The sequence below is a fragment of the Microtus pennsylvanicus genome, chromosome 7 (genome assembly GCF_037038515.1).
Source record: "Microtus pennsylvanicus isolate mMicPen1 chromosome 7, mMicPen1.hap1, whole genome shotgun sequence".
In the NCBI taxonomy this organism is placed as follows: Eukaryota; Metazoa; Chordata; class Mammalia; order Rodentia; family Cricetidae; genus Microtus; species Microtus pennsylvanicus.
Window position 1 is genome coordinate 87,314,921 of NC_134585.1, and position 20,770 is coordinate 87,335,690.

The following is a 20,770-nucleotide window of genomic DNA, read 5'->3' on the forward strand; positions in this document are numbered from 1 at the left end:
AGAACTGGGAGGGGCTTCTAGGAGTGGGTCTTTGGTTAAGTGGGTTAAGTGGTTGTGAAGAAATTTAAGGAAGTCAGGTGGGGGTGGGTGCTGTCTATGGCTGTTTTTATGGTTCTCATCTATAGATGAGAGCAGAGTGGAAGCTAAGCTGTGTGATAAAGAAGTCTCTCACGATACCTAGAGGAGCATCTTAGGGTTACTATTGCTGTGACGAAACACGTTGATGAAAAGCAACTTGGAGAGGAAAGGGTTGGTTTATTGGGCTTACACTTCCACATCATAGTCCATCACTGAAGGAAGTCAGGACAGGAACGCAAGCAGGGCAGGATCCTGGAGGCAGGAACTGATGCAGAGGCCATGGGAGGATGTGCTGCTTACTGGCTTGTTTCCTATGCTTGCTCAGTCTGCTTTCTGGCAGCACTCAGGGCTACCAGTCCAAGGACAGCACCACCCACAATGAGCTGGGCCTGCCCCCATCAATCACTAATTAAACAAATGCCCTACAGGCTTGCCTACAGCCCGATCTTATGAAGGCATTTTCTTAATTGAGATTCCCTCTTCTCTGGTAACTCTAGCCTGTGTCAAGTTGACATAAAGCTATCCAATAGATAAAAAGAAGAAATGTGTTTCCGCATTATCGGATCTGGCAAAGGTTCTTATACTCGGATCATGACTCCAGAGAGTTTCCATCTTGCTGATCACAGCCACACAGCAGATTTTTCCTAGTCTTGCTCCGTGAAGTTGCCTGTGGTCCCTGGACACCACTAAGTCAGCTGCTGGCAACCTGAAGGCCACACTGAGACAAAGTCAGCTCCTCATTAAAGGACAAACACTTCCGGAGCGATGACACTGAAAAGGCCCGAGAAAGCTATGGTTTTTATCACCACCAAAAGCTGGCAAGATATTTTTAAAGGCCTGAATCTAATTACTATTCCTCCTGTCTGGATTTTCTACTCCTAGATGTGTATAACCACCATGCTGCTGGAGTAAAAAAAAAAAAAACTTATGGAAGCTGAGACCTACAGACAGTCATGATCTGATAGCTAAAAACTAAAACATAATTATATCCATGAGATATAAAATTAGAAATATTTTCATCCAAAGTCATCCAAAGTAGGAAATAGTTAAAATACTACATAGTTTTAAAAGCCATTGCTTTTGTAAATGTCAAAAATTGTCTAGAAATGAAAAGGTAAAATAAAAGCATTGCTTAATATCAGAATAGCAATTGGAAATTATCAAAAAATTACATATATGAAAAATCTAATTGAATTTTTTTTAATTATGGCTTGAGCTGGATGCCATGAATGGCATGTACCAACCACCCCAAGCTACTCTGAGGTAGAAAGTCAAATCATTCAAGCTCACAAGTTCAAGACCAGCTTAGTCAACATAGGAACACTATTCATCCAAACACAGACGAATAGAAATTATTAAGTACAAGTATGTCTTCTAAAACAATTTCTAAAAATCAAGCTATTTGTAGCTCTATGTGCAAGGCCCACGCTGCTGCCCTTCAGGAGCGCTACGTCTGGGCCTACGAGCGTAAAATGTGACAAGAACTTTAACTGAAGCAAAAGGTGGGAACGGAAGCCCATCCTCACCAGTCGTGCGCCAATTGTTAGAGCTACACTGCTATTTTCACAAACTGAACACGAGAAAGTGGGTTCTCAGAACTAATAGGAAATTATTCCTTGCTCAAGAGACCATTGCCCTTGTGCCCTCTGAAAAGAGGCGGGATGATGAGTTGATTAATCTGCCTTGTCTTACCTAAGTGCATTGACCATTCGGATTCTCCCGACAAGCTGACCTAGCTTTCACCTCAGCTGCTGGCAGCAGGACAGCCACATGGGCTACAGACAGAGGCATTTTTGCTAGTGGATGGCGGATAAACCATGTGGGAAGCATTTCACTGAAGCGTGAACTGCGCTAGTCATGAAAGTAGATATCTGTGGGTCATGCTATAACCTCCAGAATGGGGGGATAGGGGGAAAAAGGGGCCCATGTGCAACAAATGCTGGCACAGCTATGGGCTGGCAGGAACTGGGAATTCAGTGGTGATCCGGACCCGTCCTGTTTGCCTGTGTTGAGTCCTTGTTTGAATGCAGTTCTGAGCAGAGAACCTCGCCACACCTTTGCAGTAAGAAGTGGACGGACATTAACACATGCTATGGTAGCATTTAGAACAGAACAACGTAGTCAACTGAAAGACCCATTTTCCAGATCACCACAGAAGAGGACAGAAAGTTACTACCCTCGTTAGGTGGCACTTCTAATTTAGATTTTGAGGCTGCTGAAGAAACACACAAATAGCAAGAATCACTCTTCAGTCAAAGCAGAATGAGGGGAGAGACCCTGTAACATGGAGGAAGATAAGTCGACTTTTACATAAATCGGTTCATAAAGACAGATCTGTCTAAGTCACTGAAAAATAGGAGAGGTGCTTACTTAAAACTCTCTGTAGTTTGTAAAGGGGAGCTTTTAAATTATATATGTATGTATGTATATTCTAATGAGCAAGAATCATATCTTCCATTGCTATTTGCAGCAAGGAAGCAGAATGATGGAGTGCACAGGTTTATAATCATAACAAAGTCGATTCCTACACACCCTTTCTCTTCATTCAGGTACCAAATACACCAACCTAAGTCACGTTGCAGTAAGTCAGTGGCAATCTACCCTGAGAAACATTCCTTGCTTTTTCTCACCATAAGAAAAAGTTCTTGTAGATATGTAAACAAACACATACATATACACTCATGTGTGAACTTTTGTCTTCTAAATAAGGAACATGTAAGACAGATATAGTAACTCATACCTTTAATACCAGCACTTGGAAGGCAGAAGCAGGCAGTTCTCTGTGATTTTGAAGCCAGCTGGTTCTACAGAGTGAGTTCCAGGACAGCCAGAGCTGCATAGTGATACCCTGTCTCTAAATACGTACATACATACATACATACATACATACATACATACAAGTAAAGAACATGTATTTGTGCATGGATTATCTTACATATGTTGTATATTAATTACTTTCCCTGTCACACACTCCACACATTAAAAGCCAAAGCACACATACAAAACACACTTGCTTTTTTTTTCCTTACACATTCAGATTAATGGTGTCCAAATGCAAGTTGTTCTATTTTATGAGCTCCTAAGCTTAACAACCCCTTTAGGCATAACAGTGAGATGAGAATGGACCCGGGGTACAATGTCACCCACATCTGGAGACACCAACAGCTTGCCAGCTACATGAAACATCAATGGATCTCAGAGATATAAAAATCAAACATTAAAAGTCAGACCAAAGGACGCATGCCGTGCGACTGTGTTTATATAAAGTTTTACAAGCAGGCGAAACTTATCTAGTATTGGGGGGTGTATGCTTCAATGATAAAACTATAAATAACAGCAATACTGTGGTTTCTTCTGCAAGGAACGAGGGAAAGATTGACTGGCAGGAGAGTGAGGGCAGATCTCCAGCAATGGCAATATAAGCAAACTGGGCTTTGCTTTGTTATTAAAAAATAAATGAAAAAAAAAACAAGCTGTTTTTGTGGCTATGTGTAATTCTCTACTTGTGTAAAATCTGACTGCATAATGTGAAGGTCAGAGAAAACAATTTGCAATTGTGTGTGTTTTAAAGATAGTCTAATGCTCTCTGTTACACTAATTCTACCTTTAAGAATCTGCCCCACAGGCATTTATACTCTTTAAAACATTTTGTCCCAACCAGGCATTGTGGCTGGCTTATGCCTGTAATCCTGGCACTCAGAATGTTGAAGCAGGAGGATCACCTTAAATTCAAAATATGGAACATATAAGCCAGATGTAGTAGCCCATGCCTTTAATCCCAGCACTTGGAAGGCAGAGGCAGGTGGTTTACAGCATGAGACACAATTTCAGAAGAAAACTCTCATCTGTAACGATCAATGAGAAATCACTAGCATTTTGAAAATGAACATACTTAAAACCCAACAATAAGGGAAGAGCTAAAGTGTGTTCACAGGCTGTCAGAAGTAAGGGGAAACACACTGTGATCGTGACTACCTATTTTAAAAACCTTTTCATGAACACAAGATTTGAAGGCATGCATCAGACAGCAGAGGTGCATGTGTTGTGAGACTGTAACTGATGTCTTCTTGCCTTAGCAGACTTCTCTACTTTCCCTTAATCAGCGCTTTCTAACTAAAAATTTACAATGCGCTGCTGTGCAGTTTTAGGAGAATTTTCACACAAAACTGTGAGTTACCAAAATCTATTTATAGTTCAGCATACAGTTTGTTACCCAGTATGCTAATCAAAAAATAAAAATGTATTAAAAACTCATTTAAATAGAAAGTAAAGGCTAGGTGTGCACTTCTTTTAAGCTCCCTGTGAACCACAAAGGGAAGGATTCCTCAAGCAACTGAAGAAGTGGTAGTTTGTTCCAAGTCACATGATCACAAATGGGTCAGAATCTGAACCCATTCTTGTCGATTCTAAATTTCAAAACTCAGTGAATTCTACCATTTGCCTGTATGGAGCTACGTAACAATATCAGCTGCAAATAGCAGTTACCCTCTTCTAGAAAATACAATACGGATGCCCAATGGTGCAGACCAACACAGCAAGGCTGATGTCATGCTATCCAGTAATTCCCAACATTTGGGGGCAAACAATACAGATGTGTGTGAGAGTCTATTAGGAAAATGCACACAAAAAATACGCATAAAAATATATGAATGGATTGGGTTCTTTAGATAATTTGAAAGCGGCATACAATTTATATAGCTTATTCGCGTTGTCCAGTTTTTAAACTCTGACCTGTAGGAACATGAAGGCAGAAAACTCTAAATTAGTGTTGAGTAGGAAAGGCTAGAAAAATACTTCTCAGGTACCCAGAGGGTCACTAAAGCAAACGCTTTCCCCTCCGCAAACTTCCCTAAAACCCTACGATGAAGAGAATGGAAAAGGCCATGTTGGCTGACCACCACGAGCTTTTCAAAAATGGCAGACTTAGGAGTCTTACGAAGAACTCCTGGAGATCAGTGGATAAATTCTGACAACCTTCCACACTGGCTAAAGAGAAGGCTGTCAGTTCTCTTTGATATTACTTCTTCTCTACACAGAGTCTGGACCCAGATGGATGAAAATAGAAATAGAGGATAAAAAGCTGATGAGACAGCTCCAGGCACAAGACCAATCTTCCTCGCTCAGATCTTCCTTGGCAAGTGGATCTGAGAGAACAAAGGAGACCCCCAAAGCCCTGACATGCTCCTTGCCAAGGAGCTCCTAATACCACTCGGAGCCAGATCATCATTCTTGCTTTAGATTGATCTTTCCATCCCAACTCCTAATCCCAAAATAGACTCCACGGATTAGGACAATAGGCCTCCCACCCACATGCTTTATCTCCATAAGACCCAAAGACTGGCTTAAAATTGATGGTATTTAGTGTTATAAATATCCCTAGAATCCCACGTGTTCAGAATGAGTCACCTGCTTGTGCTAGAGCACGGAAACGGGAGATCAGGTTGCTGTCCCTCAGCCGATGTTCCTTTTGTGTTCATGGTCCAGATCACCTTTTCCCAGCATGGTGCCACATGAGAGGGGGGCCACAGGCTCTGACTAGGAAACATAGCACAACTATCAGAGAATTCAGTGAATATTTGCGGGTCCTTTCTGATGTGACAGAAACTATGAACGAACTACTTCCAGATATTTTTGTCTTAGCAAACTACCAATTTTTCATGAAATAAGTAAGACAATTGAGAAATGAAGAGACTTCCATTAGAAAACATTTGGCTTTGCCCCTTGTTAGGGAGATAGAGCATCTAGTTTGGGGTCTTGCTGATGTAAGTTTCCTACTATAACCCACTCCATCTTAGCAATCTGGGATACTGACAATGTATGAGCTTAAAAGCAGGATCCCTTGGCACCACTTCGCTGGGTGATCCCTTTCAGATTGCTCTCCATGTGTCCTGAGGACCCAAAGACCATGACAGCTGCAGGTGTGACAGTTATAGTTTTCTGTGAATTGTTTTATATAAAACATGGGGTTTTGTGCTTGGGTTATATAAACTGGAAAAGCCACTCTCAGAGTCACAATTGTATATAGTATAGATGAGACTAAACAAGAATTCCAACTTCAATACCTGGTTTGGCCCAAGCACAGAAAAATTGATTTGGATCATGAATTCTGAGCTGGCATATTAAGGAACACAATGTCTTCAGTTGTATGGTACTAAAAATAACTTTAATCTCACAGAATATAAAGCACAAGATATCTATCACTATCATTTTCATATTAACCAAATTTCTATATTTACATATTTTGTCACTTCCTAAGGGAACCTTATATTTAAAATACTTTCAAAAAATTAGAAAACTATTTAAATATTGTGATAGAGACTGACTGATGCTCACTGATCCCTTTAGCCCTTCTTGAGAATTTAGCGAAACCATGCTTCCTAAGCTTCTCTGCATTTCGGTTGGAGTCATGTGACTGACAATAACCAATGAAACATGCGGGAAGTGAGGTCAGCCACTCTCCAGTCTGGCCATAAAGCCCCAAATGAACATTCCCATTGTCACATTTCTTCCCCAGCTATTGAGGGAACCAAGGACTGGTGGGATTTTGTTGTTTGTTTGCTGTGATCAGAGACTGAACCTGGGACCTTGCACTCTACTACTAAACAAATCCCCAGTAAGAACTATGTAGTGAAGGCAGCAGAACAGAAACAGAAATAAACTGGTTTTCTATCAAGCCACCAAGATGGAGATGAGTACGTTAGCATTGTCTATCCTGATAATAAAGGAATAATATCCATTTTGTTGTACTGTTCAAGGGTAGCAAGAAAGACAGGAGAGTAAACCATTATTTTTTTTAAATCTAGCAAAGAATGAGCCACAATTTTTGGACTATTGAGCCTCAAGACTCAGGCAGATTTCCCAATATGACTCTTTATTATCCATCTGGGTTTCTGTACACTTAGCTTTTTCTTTATTTTTTTTAGTTTTAATTTTTATTTTAATAAATTTATTTATTTTACATTCCAATCACTTTCCCCTTCCTCCTTTCCTCCAAGTCCCTCCTCCATCCCCCTCTGTTACCACTCCCCAACCCACTCCTCCTCCATTTGTTTGGGAAAGGATGGGTCTCCCGTGAGTATCAATCCAACAGGGCTTATCAAGTTGCAGTAAGGCTGAGTACCCCCCCCATTAAACCTGGGCAAGGCAACCCAGCATGAAGAGTAGGGTCCCCAAAGCCTGTAAGAGTCAGAGACAGCTGCAAGAATGGATGAAGAAAGTATGGAATACATACATATTAGAGTACTACTCAGCAGTAAAAAACAATGACTTTTTTAATTTTGCATGCAAATGGACGGAAATAGAAAACACTATCCTGAGTGAGGTAAGCCAGACCCAAGAGGAACATGAGATGTACTCACTCATATTTGGTTTCTAGCCATAAATAAAGGACATTGAGCCTATAATTCATGATCCTAGAGAAGCTAAATAAGAAGGTGGACCCAAAGAAAAACATATAGTCATCCTCCTGGATATTAACCTTCATCAGGCGATGAAAGGAGACAGAGACAGAGACCCACATTGGAGCACCGGACAGAAATCTCAAGGTCCAAATCAGGAGCAGAAGGAGAGAGAGCACGAGCAAGGAACTCAGGACTGCGAGGGGTGCACCCACACACTGAGACAATGGGGATGTTCTATCGGGAACTCACCAAGGCCAGCTGGCCTGGGTCTGAAAAAGCATGGGATAAAACTGGACTCGCTGAACATAGCGGACAATGAGGACTGCTGAGAAGTCAAGAACAATGGCACTGGGTTTTGATCCTACTGCACGTACTGGCTTTGTGGGAGCCTAGGCTGTTTGGATGTTCACCTTACTAGACCAGGAAGGAGGTGGGAGGTCCTTGGACTCCCCACAGGGCAGGGAACCTGGTCTGCTCTTCTGGCTGACGAGGGAGGGGGAGTTGATTGGGGGAGGGGGAGGGATGTGGGAGGCGGTGGCGGGAAGAGACAGAAATCTTTAATAAATAAATAAATAAAAATAAAAAAAAGAGTCAGAGACAGCCTCTGATCCCAGTGTTACAAGTCCTGTTAGAAGGCTCTGCTGCGAGACCCACATCAGAGCACTGGACTGAGTTCCCAAGGTCCAGTTGAAGAGTGGAAGGAGTGAGAATATGAGCAAGGAGGTCAAGACCATGAGGGGCTCACCCACTGAGACAGTTTGCCTGAGCTAACAGGAGGTCACCAACTCCAGCTGGAGTGGGAGTGAATGAGCATGGGATCAAACTAGTCCCACTGAATGTGTTTGACAGTCGGGCAGACTGAGGGGCCACTGATAGTGACACTGGGATTTGTCTCTACTACATGAACTGGCTTTTGGGGATCCTATTCTCTTTGGATGTATACCTTGCTCAGCCTGGATATAGTAGGGAGGACCTTGGACTTGCCACAGGGTAGGATGCCTTGTCCTCCCTTAGGATTGGAGGGGAAGGGGTGCGAGGATGGGTAGAGAGAGTGGGAGGAGGGGAGGAAGTGGGAATTTGGGTTGATATTTTCAATTTATCAATAAACGAGAAAAAAACAAAAGAAGGCTTTGCTGCTTAAGGTTGCAGTGTGCCATGTCTGGACCGCTCTCCAAGCTCGGTGCAAAACGGCAGACTCCCTTCCCATGATGGAATTTCTTTTACTGTTTATTGATTATAAAACCCAAGGACTTATATCAGAACCTGAGACAGTACCAAGACTGTGATGCACCCGCCACCCTGCCTTCCAGCTCCAAAAAGACCTTGCAACCTTCCAGCCTCACTGACGCTCCCCACACAGACCACTCTTTCTCTTATCCTGGGTCCTCCAAGGACTCGTTGATCCATTCAGAACACCTGAATGTGAACTCTGCCTCTTGGACCAATGCTTTATTCAATTGGATACCAGGCCACAACATAAACAGAATTCCCCCAGTAGTGGCTTCCTACTGTCTGCCTGACCTTATTTCGAAAGCTGTCCCTTAGCATGGATGTGACCTTTGACAGAGTTCCTGCAAAAGCTCTCTCCCAATGCCCTATGATAATTAGGTGTTGTGTTCCCATCTGTATGATGGGCTGGTGCTGCCAAATGCAAATACATCATGCTAGAGCGACGATTAGGTGTTGCCGCGGTTGCTGTCCCCTGTCCTATACATTCCCCTCACTCTGGAATACAGTCGAGCTGTCTCACTGAAGCTGACTACCAGAAGGATATTTCCACAATGCTCCAGCTGGCCAAGCCCTGCCAGCCACCCCTGCTCCTTTTGTTCTCTTAGCCTGTGGCCAACAAACCATGAGGAAAAGGGCATCCCCACAGATACCCACAACTGTAACTATAACATACCTACGTCAGTCCCATGCAGGCTCCCTGGTTGTTGGTTCAGTTTCTATGAGCTCTTGAGTCCAAGTTAGTAGATTCTATGAATTTTCTTGTGGTGTCCTTGACCCCTCTGGCCCCTACAATCCTTTCTTCCCCTCTTCTGCAGGGTTCCCCAAACTCTACCTAATAGTTGGCTGGGGGTCTGCATCTGTTTCCATCAGCTTCTGGATGACAGCTCTCTGATGACAATTGAGCTCAGCGGCCAATGCGGTCACAGGAGATGGCTAGTTCAGGTGACGTATCCACGGTTGCAAAGAGTCTTAGCTAAGAATCATCCTTCGAGATTCCTGGAGATTCCCTTGCACTAGGTTTTTACCTGACCCCAAAATGCCCCCCTTTTAGTTGACTCAAAGTTGTCTCTTTCAGTACCCTTACCCTCCTTCCCCAACCTAGTAGTTCATGTTTCCAAGCCCACCTGCCCACAGTCCATTCATAGTCTGTTTCTCCTTCCCAGGTAGATCCGGGTACCCCCCATGAACCTTCCTTGTTACCTAGTCTCTCTGGGTCTGTGGATTGGAGCGTAGTTATCCTTTATTTTACAGTCAGTACCCACTTATAAGAAGATACATACCATGTTTGTCTTTCTTGGTCTAGGTTACATCACTCAGGATGGTTTTTTTCTAGTTCCATCCATTTCCCTTCAAATTTCCTGGTGTCCTTGTTTTTAAAAACTGAGTGATGCTCCATTATATAAATAGCTTTTTTATGGAAAAGATCCCGATCCTTTTAACACCCAGGAGTTTGTTGAATAGACCCTCTTCTTAAAGAGGGAGGGAGCAGATATCCTTGTGACCTAATCCCATGAACCTGTGAGTATGACTTCTTTGAGGGGGGGGGGGCTTTGTAGATATAATTATGGTTAAGATCTTACAAAGATCATCTTGTGTTGTCCAAGTGAGTCCTTAAATTCAATAGAGCATGTGCTAAGGAGAAAAGACAGCTTGTGAGGAGAAAGCAGACAATTGATTTGGGCAATGAACCCTATAACTATTAGTTAGCTGGAGGTCCTTCAGGAAGGGCAATCCCACCTCCACCTTGACTTCACCTTGCAGCATACAGAACCAAGAGAAGCATCTCCCCATCTGACTCAGTGAGGAACAGTTTACGACTGACAGCCACTTGCCACCACAGAAGAGGATAGAAACTCTGGAGCATTTGTGAGAAGTTTTGTTTACTTGAAAAAAATGGAAACTGCATCTCTACAGAGGAGAGGTAGTCGGTACTTCCGTGTGAGGAAGGAGGTGAAACTTCCATCATGTTGGGGCCTCATTCCCTGCTCACCTCACTGCAAACTGTACCATGCACTTTCTATACAGCTAAGTCCACCAGTCTGGACTGTGGAAAGAGGGAAGGACTAGGAGAGGATTCCAGTAAATGAAAGAAATGAGGAATCTTTCTCTGGCCTATTGGCTAAATGAAAAACAATTACCACAAATTACCTCCCTCCTTCTTGCCTTTGCAATGTGATTGACTTTTATGTGGCTGTTCGGTTCCAGAGAGAGAGAGAGAGAGAGAGAGAGAGAGAGAGAGAGAGAGAGAGAGAGAAACAGAGACACAGAGACACAGAGACACAGAGACAGAGACCGCTTCCTCTACCCTTGAATCTGGGGTGGCCCGTGTCTTATTTCAGCCAACCAGCCTCACCACCATCTCTGACTCCAGTTCCTGGGAATTTGATGGCTTCTTCCGGCCTCTGCGAGCACTTCATGCATATGGTGCTTACACTGTCCTCTTTACTGAAGCTCTTTGTTCTCTTTTGGTTGTTTCTGCCATTAGAAGGAAGAACATTATGTAAACTTTGAGCATACTTTTAATCCATAGAAATATGTACACCAAAGTTTCTATCCCGCCTGGTCCTGCAGCCATTCACTCCCAAAGAAATACACAAAGGCTTATATTATTTATAAACTGACCTATTGCTCTGGCTTATTATTAACTAGCTCTTACACTTAACTCACAATTCTTATCTATGCTTAGCCATGTGGCTCGGTACCTTTTCTCAGTGCAGCATTTTCATCCTGCTTCCTCCGCATCTGGCTGGTGACTGCACCTCTGCCTTTCCTCCTTCCCAGAATTCTCTTAGCCTGGTTGCCCTGCCTATACTTCCTGCCTGGCTACTGGCCAATCGGCACTTTATTAAACTAATACGAGTGAACAATCTTTACAAGAGCATTATCCCACAGTAGAAATGTGAATAAAACAAAAAACAACCCTTCTTTCTTCTTCCAAAGCCAAAAGAGACTTCCTACCCTACAAAACACGGGGTATATAATGTCCAGTAATTTCCCTGAGAGACTGGCATCTGGATGTTTCAGGTTGATCATGTTTTCAAGGGAACTAAATGTAAGGAAAATGTTAACATAGCATGCAGGATACAAAATTACAGCGTGGGACTCATGAAATCCAGAAGTGCATGCTCCTATCCTGTTCACAGGCTTGGCAGCCTATCACACAACCTCCGCATTCTTGCTGCTTCTGATGATCGCTAACTTGTGTAAAGCAATAGTTTTACACAAATTAAAAGAAAAAAAAAACTCCAACTAGTATCGTCATGTACTAAAATTTATATTTAGTTTTATTCTTCATACTATGTTGTTACAAGTTTTAGTTCCCATGACAGTAATGGTTGCTGTAGTAACACGATGCTTTAAAAACCCTGGTCAATTCAGTAAACAAATCCATTCACATGGACTGAAATGGCAGCTCTTCATTGATGTCGTGTCCTTAACTAACTGTTGAGCAGTCTCACTATCATTAGCATCCAACGACAGAACAGGAGAAACCTGTGACTTTGGGAGGGAAACCCCGTGGGAAGGTTTAGATTTCTTCTCCTTCTCCATCCCCACCCCCACTCCCCAGCTCCTCAATACATTGAAGAAAGGAATAGAAGGGTGGGCCCTACACACTAACAACCACACTTATTTTGCCATTCTCCGGTCTGATCTTTCCCTTTTAGGGGAGAAGTCTGATGTGAGGATCCACACTATAGAAGTAATTCTTGGTCCAGCAGAGAAGTCAGCAAACTTCCTGTCAAGAGCCAGATATCTAAGTCCCAGCTGATCAGGACCTAGGGTCTTTATCTAAACTGCTCAACTGTGCCTTTAGATACACTGTGTGAACAAAGGATGTGGACAGAGTCGCCGTAAATCTACAAAGCCAAGCAGCCAGTCAGGTCACTTTAGTAACTTGGTTCTAGAGCAGTGGTTCTCATCCTGTGGGTTGTGACCCCTTTGGGAGTCTAATGACCCTTTCACAGGGGTCACATATCAGATATTTATGTTACAATTCATAACCAAAGCAAAAATTAGTTATGAAGTAGCAACAAAAATATTTTATTGTTGGGGGTCACCACAACATGAGGAACTGCATTAAATGGTCGCAGCGTTAGGAAGGCTGAGAACCACTGAAGGTTGAGAATTATTTTTGCTAGTCCATTTTGGGTTTTCCTTAGTGTACTGAGGACATATTCCATCTTGTATGTTCCTAGCTGCTTGATTTGAAACACTCTTGCTCACTGTCAATTTATCTATTAATCTAATTGTAAAGGCTTTCTCTAGCTCCTGCTTCAAATTATTTGGCATTACCGCCACCAAATTTCCCAACCTTGACAAGCTGTTGAGCACAGTTATACTGGGTCACATGAACCTTACTCAGTGTTCTCAGGGTGGAGAACAAGAACACATCACCCCAGTGTACAACACTGTCAAACAGATCACCTTGCACTGCGATAAAAGAGAACCAACAGATGCAGAAGGAAGCCTTCCTAGAGCTTCTTATACCTGAGGGAAACAGATATCCCTGAGACACAAGTGTCTGAGTCCCCTGTCCTTGACAGGCAAGAAGAGGATCAAGTGCCCCTCAGAGAGGTCTATGCCCAGATTTCACTCTGGCTCTAGCACTCAGTACTCCAGCTATGACTTATTGATAAGGCCACACATTCTGACCTCCAATTACTCATAAGTGCTGGGTCCTAAATCCTGATGCCATTTTCCCTGGCAACCTGGGGAGGCAGGAAGTGAAGATGAGAATTACAGTTCACAAATATGTAGTTGTAAGGAAGCCAGCTTTCACTTCGTCCCAGGAAAATACTGAGTTTTGTGGGCAGGGTGGTCTTTGCAAGACATCTCTAATCATATTTGGAACAAGACTGTGTAGAATCAGAAATGGCATCTAGCAGCAATCCAAGCAAAGAGGCCTGGAGGCTCTCTAAGAAGTATAGCTACATGTAAGAGGCCCAGTGGGCAAACACCTCCTTACTCTGTGAGCCAGCCCATTCTTGAACGCATATGTGCTCCTAAAGATAGGCCATCTGTGGAAATACAACTTCCGAATTTTTCCTGATTAAGCATCTAAGGCTGCCTTCCAAGAGATAGGTATAATTGCTCCCTTCTTGGATGGAAATGAAACCCAAATATGTGGTCTTGATTATCACAGTGGAAGAGAGAACTGACAGATTTAAGACACTCTCTTTTCTGCCAAGACCATCACACTTTCCTTTAAAAAAAATCATTTTTCCATTCCCTTCTCCAGCTGATGAATAGATTAAAAGACACTTAGATTTCTGAAACCACTTGGCAGCCGGCATTCCTCAGAAGGGTTGGATGTTTTAAAGATTGGTTTGGTCTCTTTTTATAAACTAGGAAGGGGAAAAATAAAATTTCCACATCTATCAGCTTTAGAAGCACATGCCAGTCTATGAACTGATAGAAGTTACTGGCTGCTTTTATTTCTTCAATGTTTTTATAAAACCCAAGTAGGTGGTTAATCCCAGGGGGATGGGGTCTGAAGCCATGTTTTCACCACATGTGTTTTAGTGGGCAGGAGCCCAGGCCAGCTACCTGATAAAATGCAAGGTGACTTTTTAAACTCTAATTTACCCCTCCTAGTCTCATTTCTGCCACATCTGAATTCTGTAAAAGCTGTGATTACAAATGGAAAGAGTGCTATGAAATGATTAGAATTAAAATGGACTGACTTATGAAGCCCTAAGAAAATGAAATTAATGAGCTATGAAGTGCTGATTGAGTAGGTGGTCTTCACACATATTTGGCTGATATCTCTGCCAAACCACAGCTTGGCACAAAACTAGTTCTACGAAGATGCTTGACCAGTTTGCCCTAGATGGCATCCATCCCCAAAGGCACTTTATTTCAATAAAAATTTACATCATCTTCCCCTTTTACATTTCGTGGTGGTTTGAATAGATATGGCCCCTTTAGACTCATGTGTTTGAATGCCTGACCCATAGGGAGTGGTGCTATTAAAAGGTGTGGCCTTGTTAAAGGAACTGTGTCACTGTGGGGGCGGGCTTTAAGGTCTTACATGCTCAAGCTAGGTCCTAGTGTGGCAGTCACCTTCTGATACCTGTAGATCAAGATGTAGAACTCTCAGCTCCTTCTCCAGCCCCATGTCTGAAGGCATGCCACCATGCATTCTGACATAACAATAATGGACTAACCCTCTGAAACTGTAAGCCAGCCCCAGCTAAATGTTTCCCTTTATAAGAGTCGCTGTGGTCATGGTATCTCTTCACAGCAATAGAAACCCTAAGACAGCATATCCCAGGTTGTAACCTTGTTATCCCTAAGGAGGATCAGTGCTTGGGGAAGCCAGTCTTCCCGCCTTAGGTTAAAACTGCTAAGGCTTCTTTTGTTGGGTTTGGTTTCTTTCTGGAGACAGGGTCTCTGAACAACCCCAAACTGGAACTTGCTGTGTAAGCCAGGTTGACCTTGAACTCAAAGTATTCCTGCTTCCACCAACTAAGGCCAATGCTATTTTATGAACGACATTTTTAAAATACCTTTTTCCTGAATCTTAATTTTTAAAACGTTTTGACAGTAAACATTACATTGAAGTTTGGCAGTTCTGTTGTCCTTTCTGATAGAAATCTTTCCCAACTCACTTGAGTGGGGCTCTGAGATCAGTTTTGCCCCCACTGACTTAGCAGGTAACACTGGCTCTTCTGAACCCAAATACTTCAGAGCCCATGTGTGATCATTTCCTAGGCAAGGCCTGACTTTGGTTTAGGTTCACTTGCTACTCTTGCAAACCTGCCTCAGCCTCCTAAAAGTCTGGAGCTACAGGCATGTGGCACCAGGGCTAGATGTGTACGCTGTTTTTATACTGTTTTCTTCTGAAATCTCTCACTGGCATAGACACAGAGATGGACGCATGGATGTGAGCTTCTCTAAGGGAGTTCAGGAGGACATATCCAAATGTGGGGTGGGCTCCTCAAGCGACACACACTGTTCATTATCTTAGCATACGCCAAATAGGCCATTTTGGGGGCTCTCAAATCTTTAAAGGCTACTGAACACCCCCTCATTGTTTTTTCTCTTTTGATAAGTGAGATTACAGAGTGGCTCTGGAGATGCCTTTGACAAAGTTATAATTTTATAAGATAAAACCAGAAGCCACTAGGTTTGTGCACAGGGTTTGGAACATGTCCTTTCCCTATAAATGGTTTTCTGGTGAAATTCCTAGAAAACTGTGGGTTTGCACCTGAGAAGGGGTGCAGTCTTCAGTAGTTGTCCACTGTGCTGGAATTCTTGCTTTTCCTCTGGTAAGACACTTCAATCGGATTGTGAAAAGCTGTTCTCATGTTCCCAGGATTTCCTCTTTCTAGTCTGCCTCATAGACACATGTGAATGATCACAGTAGGCAAAGCACGTGCCTGCCCACGTGGATGGAACAGCAGAAAGCACGTGCCTGCCCACGTGGATGGAACAGCAGAAAGCACGTGCCTGCCCACATGGATGGAACAGCAGAAAGCACGTGCCTGCCCACGTGGATGGAACAGCAGAAAGCACGTGCCTGCTCAGGTGGATGGAACAGCTAGAGCAGGAGCCAGCCTTCCTGACTTCAAACATTTATGACCTACACCGTGGCTACAGTTTACAAAGCAGTGACGCTCTGTTGCCATCCTGATCCTGGTGTTTAAGAATATTAAGGATATACGTGGCAAAACTGAGATTTCAGATCAACTAAGAAGTCTTTATAATTTTCCCACATAATTCGGAGTACACGTTCCTGTTATGCACAACTTCAGGAAACACCATGGTATTAGGAGCTATGTATCAGACCCCAGAAATTAAAAACGCTTTCCACAGTCCCCCTTTGCCAGGGATCTTTACAAGGAAAGGGTATAATGTACACAAAACATAAATAAGAAGCCCCCCAAAATTAATTTTATTGAATCAAGGCATTCATTCAACACTTAACTCAGATTACAAGAATACCTCAGCATACTGGGCTGCAAAGGAGAGAGCAGTTTACATTTTTAACATAAAATAAAAAACCCTAATTCTACAGATATCTTGTAAAATTCTCCAAACAAGCCAAGTTTACTATTTAGCAATTCCCCCCTTTCTTAGAGAATTAAAAGTTAGATGATGTGTGTATTATTGGTTATAACCAATAAATCAGCTTGGAAAATCCTAGGACAGAGGCATAAATACAATATAAAAAGGCAAGATTTTTCAGTCTTATTATAAGAATGTTAACAATAAGTGGGAAAGACACATTACGAGCAGAGATGTTACATAGTTCAAAAGAGAACCCAAAGGCAGGCCAAAACTGATGCACACGGAGAAAATGGTCTGTTTCCAGGAAGTGTGACCAGACGGACACGACCACAGAGAAACACCGTCTCTGTCACTCAGTCTTGCATCCCAGGTGGAGTGGCCGGCTCAGCCGCTACGCTTTCTCTAGGGACTTGTAGTACTCCACCAAAACAGTCCAGGCCTTGGGAGCCATGAAACCCTCTGGAGGCTTCTGGCCTTCGCGCGCCAGCTTGCGCATCCGTGTTCCTGAAATAAAATCAAAGTCTTCGTGGCTGAAAGAGAGAGAAGAGCCGGTCACTGTACTGTTTAACAAAGTTACTAAGAAAATTATAAGGGGCATTTGTTCCTTCAGTTCATGTTAGGTTACTAGTGAGAAAAAGTATCAATCTACTGTCTAATCTGTCACCGAGAAAACCACCACACAATTGAACATTCTTCAGTGTTAGAGCTAGGACCAAAAAAAAAAAAAAAATCAACTGAAATTACTACGGAGATCAATCAGTGCCTTACGAAAATTATAAAAAAAAATCGCACAGCAAGACTCAGTGTCCTCGATAACTCGTCCCTCCCAACAGGGACATCCTGCCCAGCATAGCACACTGTTGCAATGATGTAATGGCACAGAAATGAGCTGCCACGACCCTCCAGCCTCCTCAGCTGTCCTCCTCTTTTCTCAGTGACTACTGAGGTTCAGGTTCAGCTATCTGACACTGCGAGGTCCCTGGGCAGTCCCCAACCCCATTCTTGGCCTCACCCTACGTCCCTGTCTCACTCACATCTGTCCCAGGCCTTGGGAAATGCTGTTGTGTAGAGCCTGCACTATGGGATGGTACATGCTACAGTTTGCAAGTCTCTAGGCTGGAAACTTAAAAACACACGCACACATACACACAGAGACAGAGAGACAGTGGCACGGGTCGTCCTTGATACAGGAATGTCAACTTTAATGTGCTCCAGGGAAGCTTATAAAGGGATCCTTAACTGATAGCCATGCCCCAGCTCTTGGATTTCTGCCACGCTGCCCTGAGGGCCACAAGCACCTGTGTGGCTGAATCTGTCAGCAGTCAGCTGGGTCGTCTTCAGGCCAGAGAGTACCTTCCAATACAATCTAAGCGAGCTCACCATGATGCGATGGAAGGCGAGTGCAGCTGAGAATCAGCCGGCAAGGGCTGTCTCCATTCCCTGGAAGCAGTACTCACGTTCCCTAAAGAAACCTCCCTGAGGAAAGGCATGGCCCTGGAGCTTTTGCCAGTATAAAACTGAAGTTTTATTTCCAGGAATGAGAGCTCAGGTCACACACATGAATTTCTGGTTCTGGTGGTGGTAAGTAAGTGAGCAAGGTGCTCCTGGAAGATCTGCCTGAAGTCTGTGATTAAAGGGAAAAAGCCAGACCAATTAAGTCCTTTCCTCCTCCAGAACGCTAAACTGTCTGAAATCCCAACTTGTTTGCATTCCTTCTGAAATTCCATTTCTAAGCCAAGGGCCCTGGGCACCTCTTCCTGAAGCCATTTCCCGCCATCTGCCCTGCATGCCCCAGGCATCCCTTCTTCTCCTGAGATGTGAATTTCTGTTTCCACGTGCTGGTGCTTCTCCACCCTGTCTAGGGGAAATACACTGCCCTAGGCCCATTCCTGCATGTCTATCTCTGTTACATACGAATTTTACATTTTATCAGAAGCCAGGTTCAAGTCACAGTCTATAATTAAATTACAGTTGCACAATAGGATGGTTTTATAGAAATAGTTACATAAAATAGAATCTGAGCAATTTCTAGAATGATCTAAAATTAGCTCTAAAACTTTACCTCTGAGTAATCAGGAATCTGCCAGAGACAGAAAAGGCCCTTCACTTTCACTACACAGCAGTTTAAATTCAGGTCATTTCAGAACATCAGTAAGTTAATCCTCCATGGCAGCCTGGAAAAAAGAAACCCCAAGTATGCTTGTCTTTTTCTTCTTCTTCTTTTCAAAGCCACTGGATTACAGATTCTTTTTAATCTACAGCAGACAGAATGCCAGCAGAAGAGCTGGGACGTCAGGGAGGGTGGAGCGAACCCGAGAGCCAGCAGCCTACATGAGGCCAAGGATGCACTAGCCACACGTGGGCAGCAGCTTGAAGCCCTCCAAGGCACGATGACTTCTGGCCACTTGCTGACGACTGTAAATCTGCACAGCCATCTGCTGTCCCTCAGTCGACACATGCAGCCTTCAGAGCTACCAGGACAAGCTAGTCACTTGGACCAGAGCTGAGGTCAGCAGATGGCCTTCACGTCTGTCTTCTGAAGGCTCCACAGTCAAACCCCCAGGGTTCCCAGGATGCAAACTAGATAGCGATTCAGACGAGCAAAAGGGAAGTTCTCTCTTGACAGAAACAAAACTAATGGTGGTGACTTATAAGTGGGTCTAATTATTTTTTATTCTAATTAATGTTTCATCCAACTTGAAAGCCGGTCATTTATAACACATCAAAACACTAAGAATTCTTAAGAGTATGATTTAAAATGATCTTTTCAAAACCAGATAAACAGTTACTTGTGGCTTTCTTTCAGAGACTAAAATGCACTGGATAGCATCATATATGACAATTTTATTATTTTCTTATTATTTCAAACCAAAGACTAAATGAAATAGATGAAAAGTTTAATCGGGGGCTGGGGAGGTGGCTCAGCGGGGAAGGGCTTGCTGTACAAGTGAGACCTCATTGTGACCTCCCAGATCCCACATAGATCCCACTCCTAGATACCGCCAGACGCAGTACACCGCATCTGTAATTCCAGAGCCCCGCAGCAAGATGGGAAGCAGACAAAAGACTCCGTGGAAGCTCCTGAGAGCCAGCCTGGCTCTGCAGTGCTGACCAGAACAGCAAAGAGACCCTGTCTCGGACAAGGTTCTAGGTAACTGTGCCTCGGTTTCTTTCCCTGTTACTGTCATGAAAGACCCTGACCAATGTGACTTAAGTGGGGAGGGCTGGTTGTGGCTCATAAGTCAAGATACAGTCCATCCGGGAAGAGAAGTCAGGCAGCAAGAGCTTGAAGCAGGTGCTCACACTGTGTCTACACACAGTGTGCTGAAATAGTCTCAAGTCAACCAGACACAGCCAAAGTCATCTGAGAGGTGGGGACCTCAGTTAAGAAAATGCCTTCATAGGATCACGCTGTAGGCAAGCCTGTAAGGCATTCTTTTGAAATTGGTAGTCGATGTGGAAGGTCCAGCCATGGTGGGCAGTGCCATCCCTGGGCTGGTGGTTCTTGAGACTAAGCAAGCCATGGGAGCAAGCCAGTAAGCAACTCCCCTCCACAGCCTCTGCACCAGTGCCTGCCTCCCTTCAGTGATGAACAGTGCTGCGGAAGTGTAAGCCAGAGAAACCCGCTCCTCCCCAGCTTGCTTTTGGTCACGGTGTTTCACAGCAACAACAGAAATCCTGACTAGGACAGTCAGGAAACAGAGCTAAATCTTCCTGCCTCTCGGCTTACTTTCTCGACTTGCACAGTACGAGATCCCACCTAGGGAAGGGTGCTACCCACAGGTGCACGGGTCTCCACCTCAGTTAATGCAAACCAGGCATTTCCCGTGGACATGATCCCAGATGATTCTATCACATGTAACAGAAGAAGGTCATATTGCTGAATGGAGATGTTGCAGGGAAGGGTTTAATGGGGCCTCTAGGAGCAGGGTGCAATCATCAGCCAACGAGACCCCAATCCTACATCAGCAAGAAAATGAATTCTGCTAGCAAGGATCACCGTGGGAGGGCACTCTAGAGACTTCACACAAGAGCCTGGCCTGGCAGGA

General features: G+C 43.7%; 1 protein-coding gene across 1 annotated transcript in view; it reads right to left on the reverse strand.

Annotated features, from left to right (window-relative positions):
* Positions 1 to 16,582: 16,582 nt before the first annotated feature.
* Positions 16,583 to 20,770, reverse strand: part of Papss1 (3'-phosphoadenosine 5'-phosphosulfate synthase 1) — a 68,047-nt gene continuing 63,859 nt past the window's right edge. Inside the window, exon 12 of the mRNA XM_075981316.1 lies at positions 16,583 to 17,251. Within this exon, the coding sequence (XP_075837431.1) occupies positions 17,113 to 17,251 (139 nt within the window). The 3' untranslated portion in view covers positions 16,583 to 17,112. The remainder of the gene's footprint in view (positions 17,252 to 20,770) is intronic.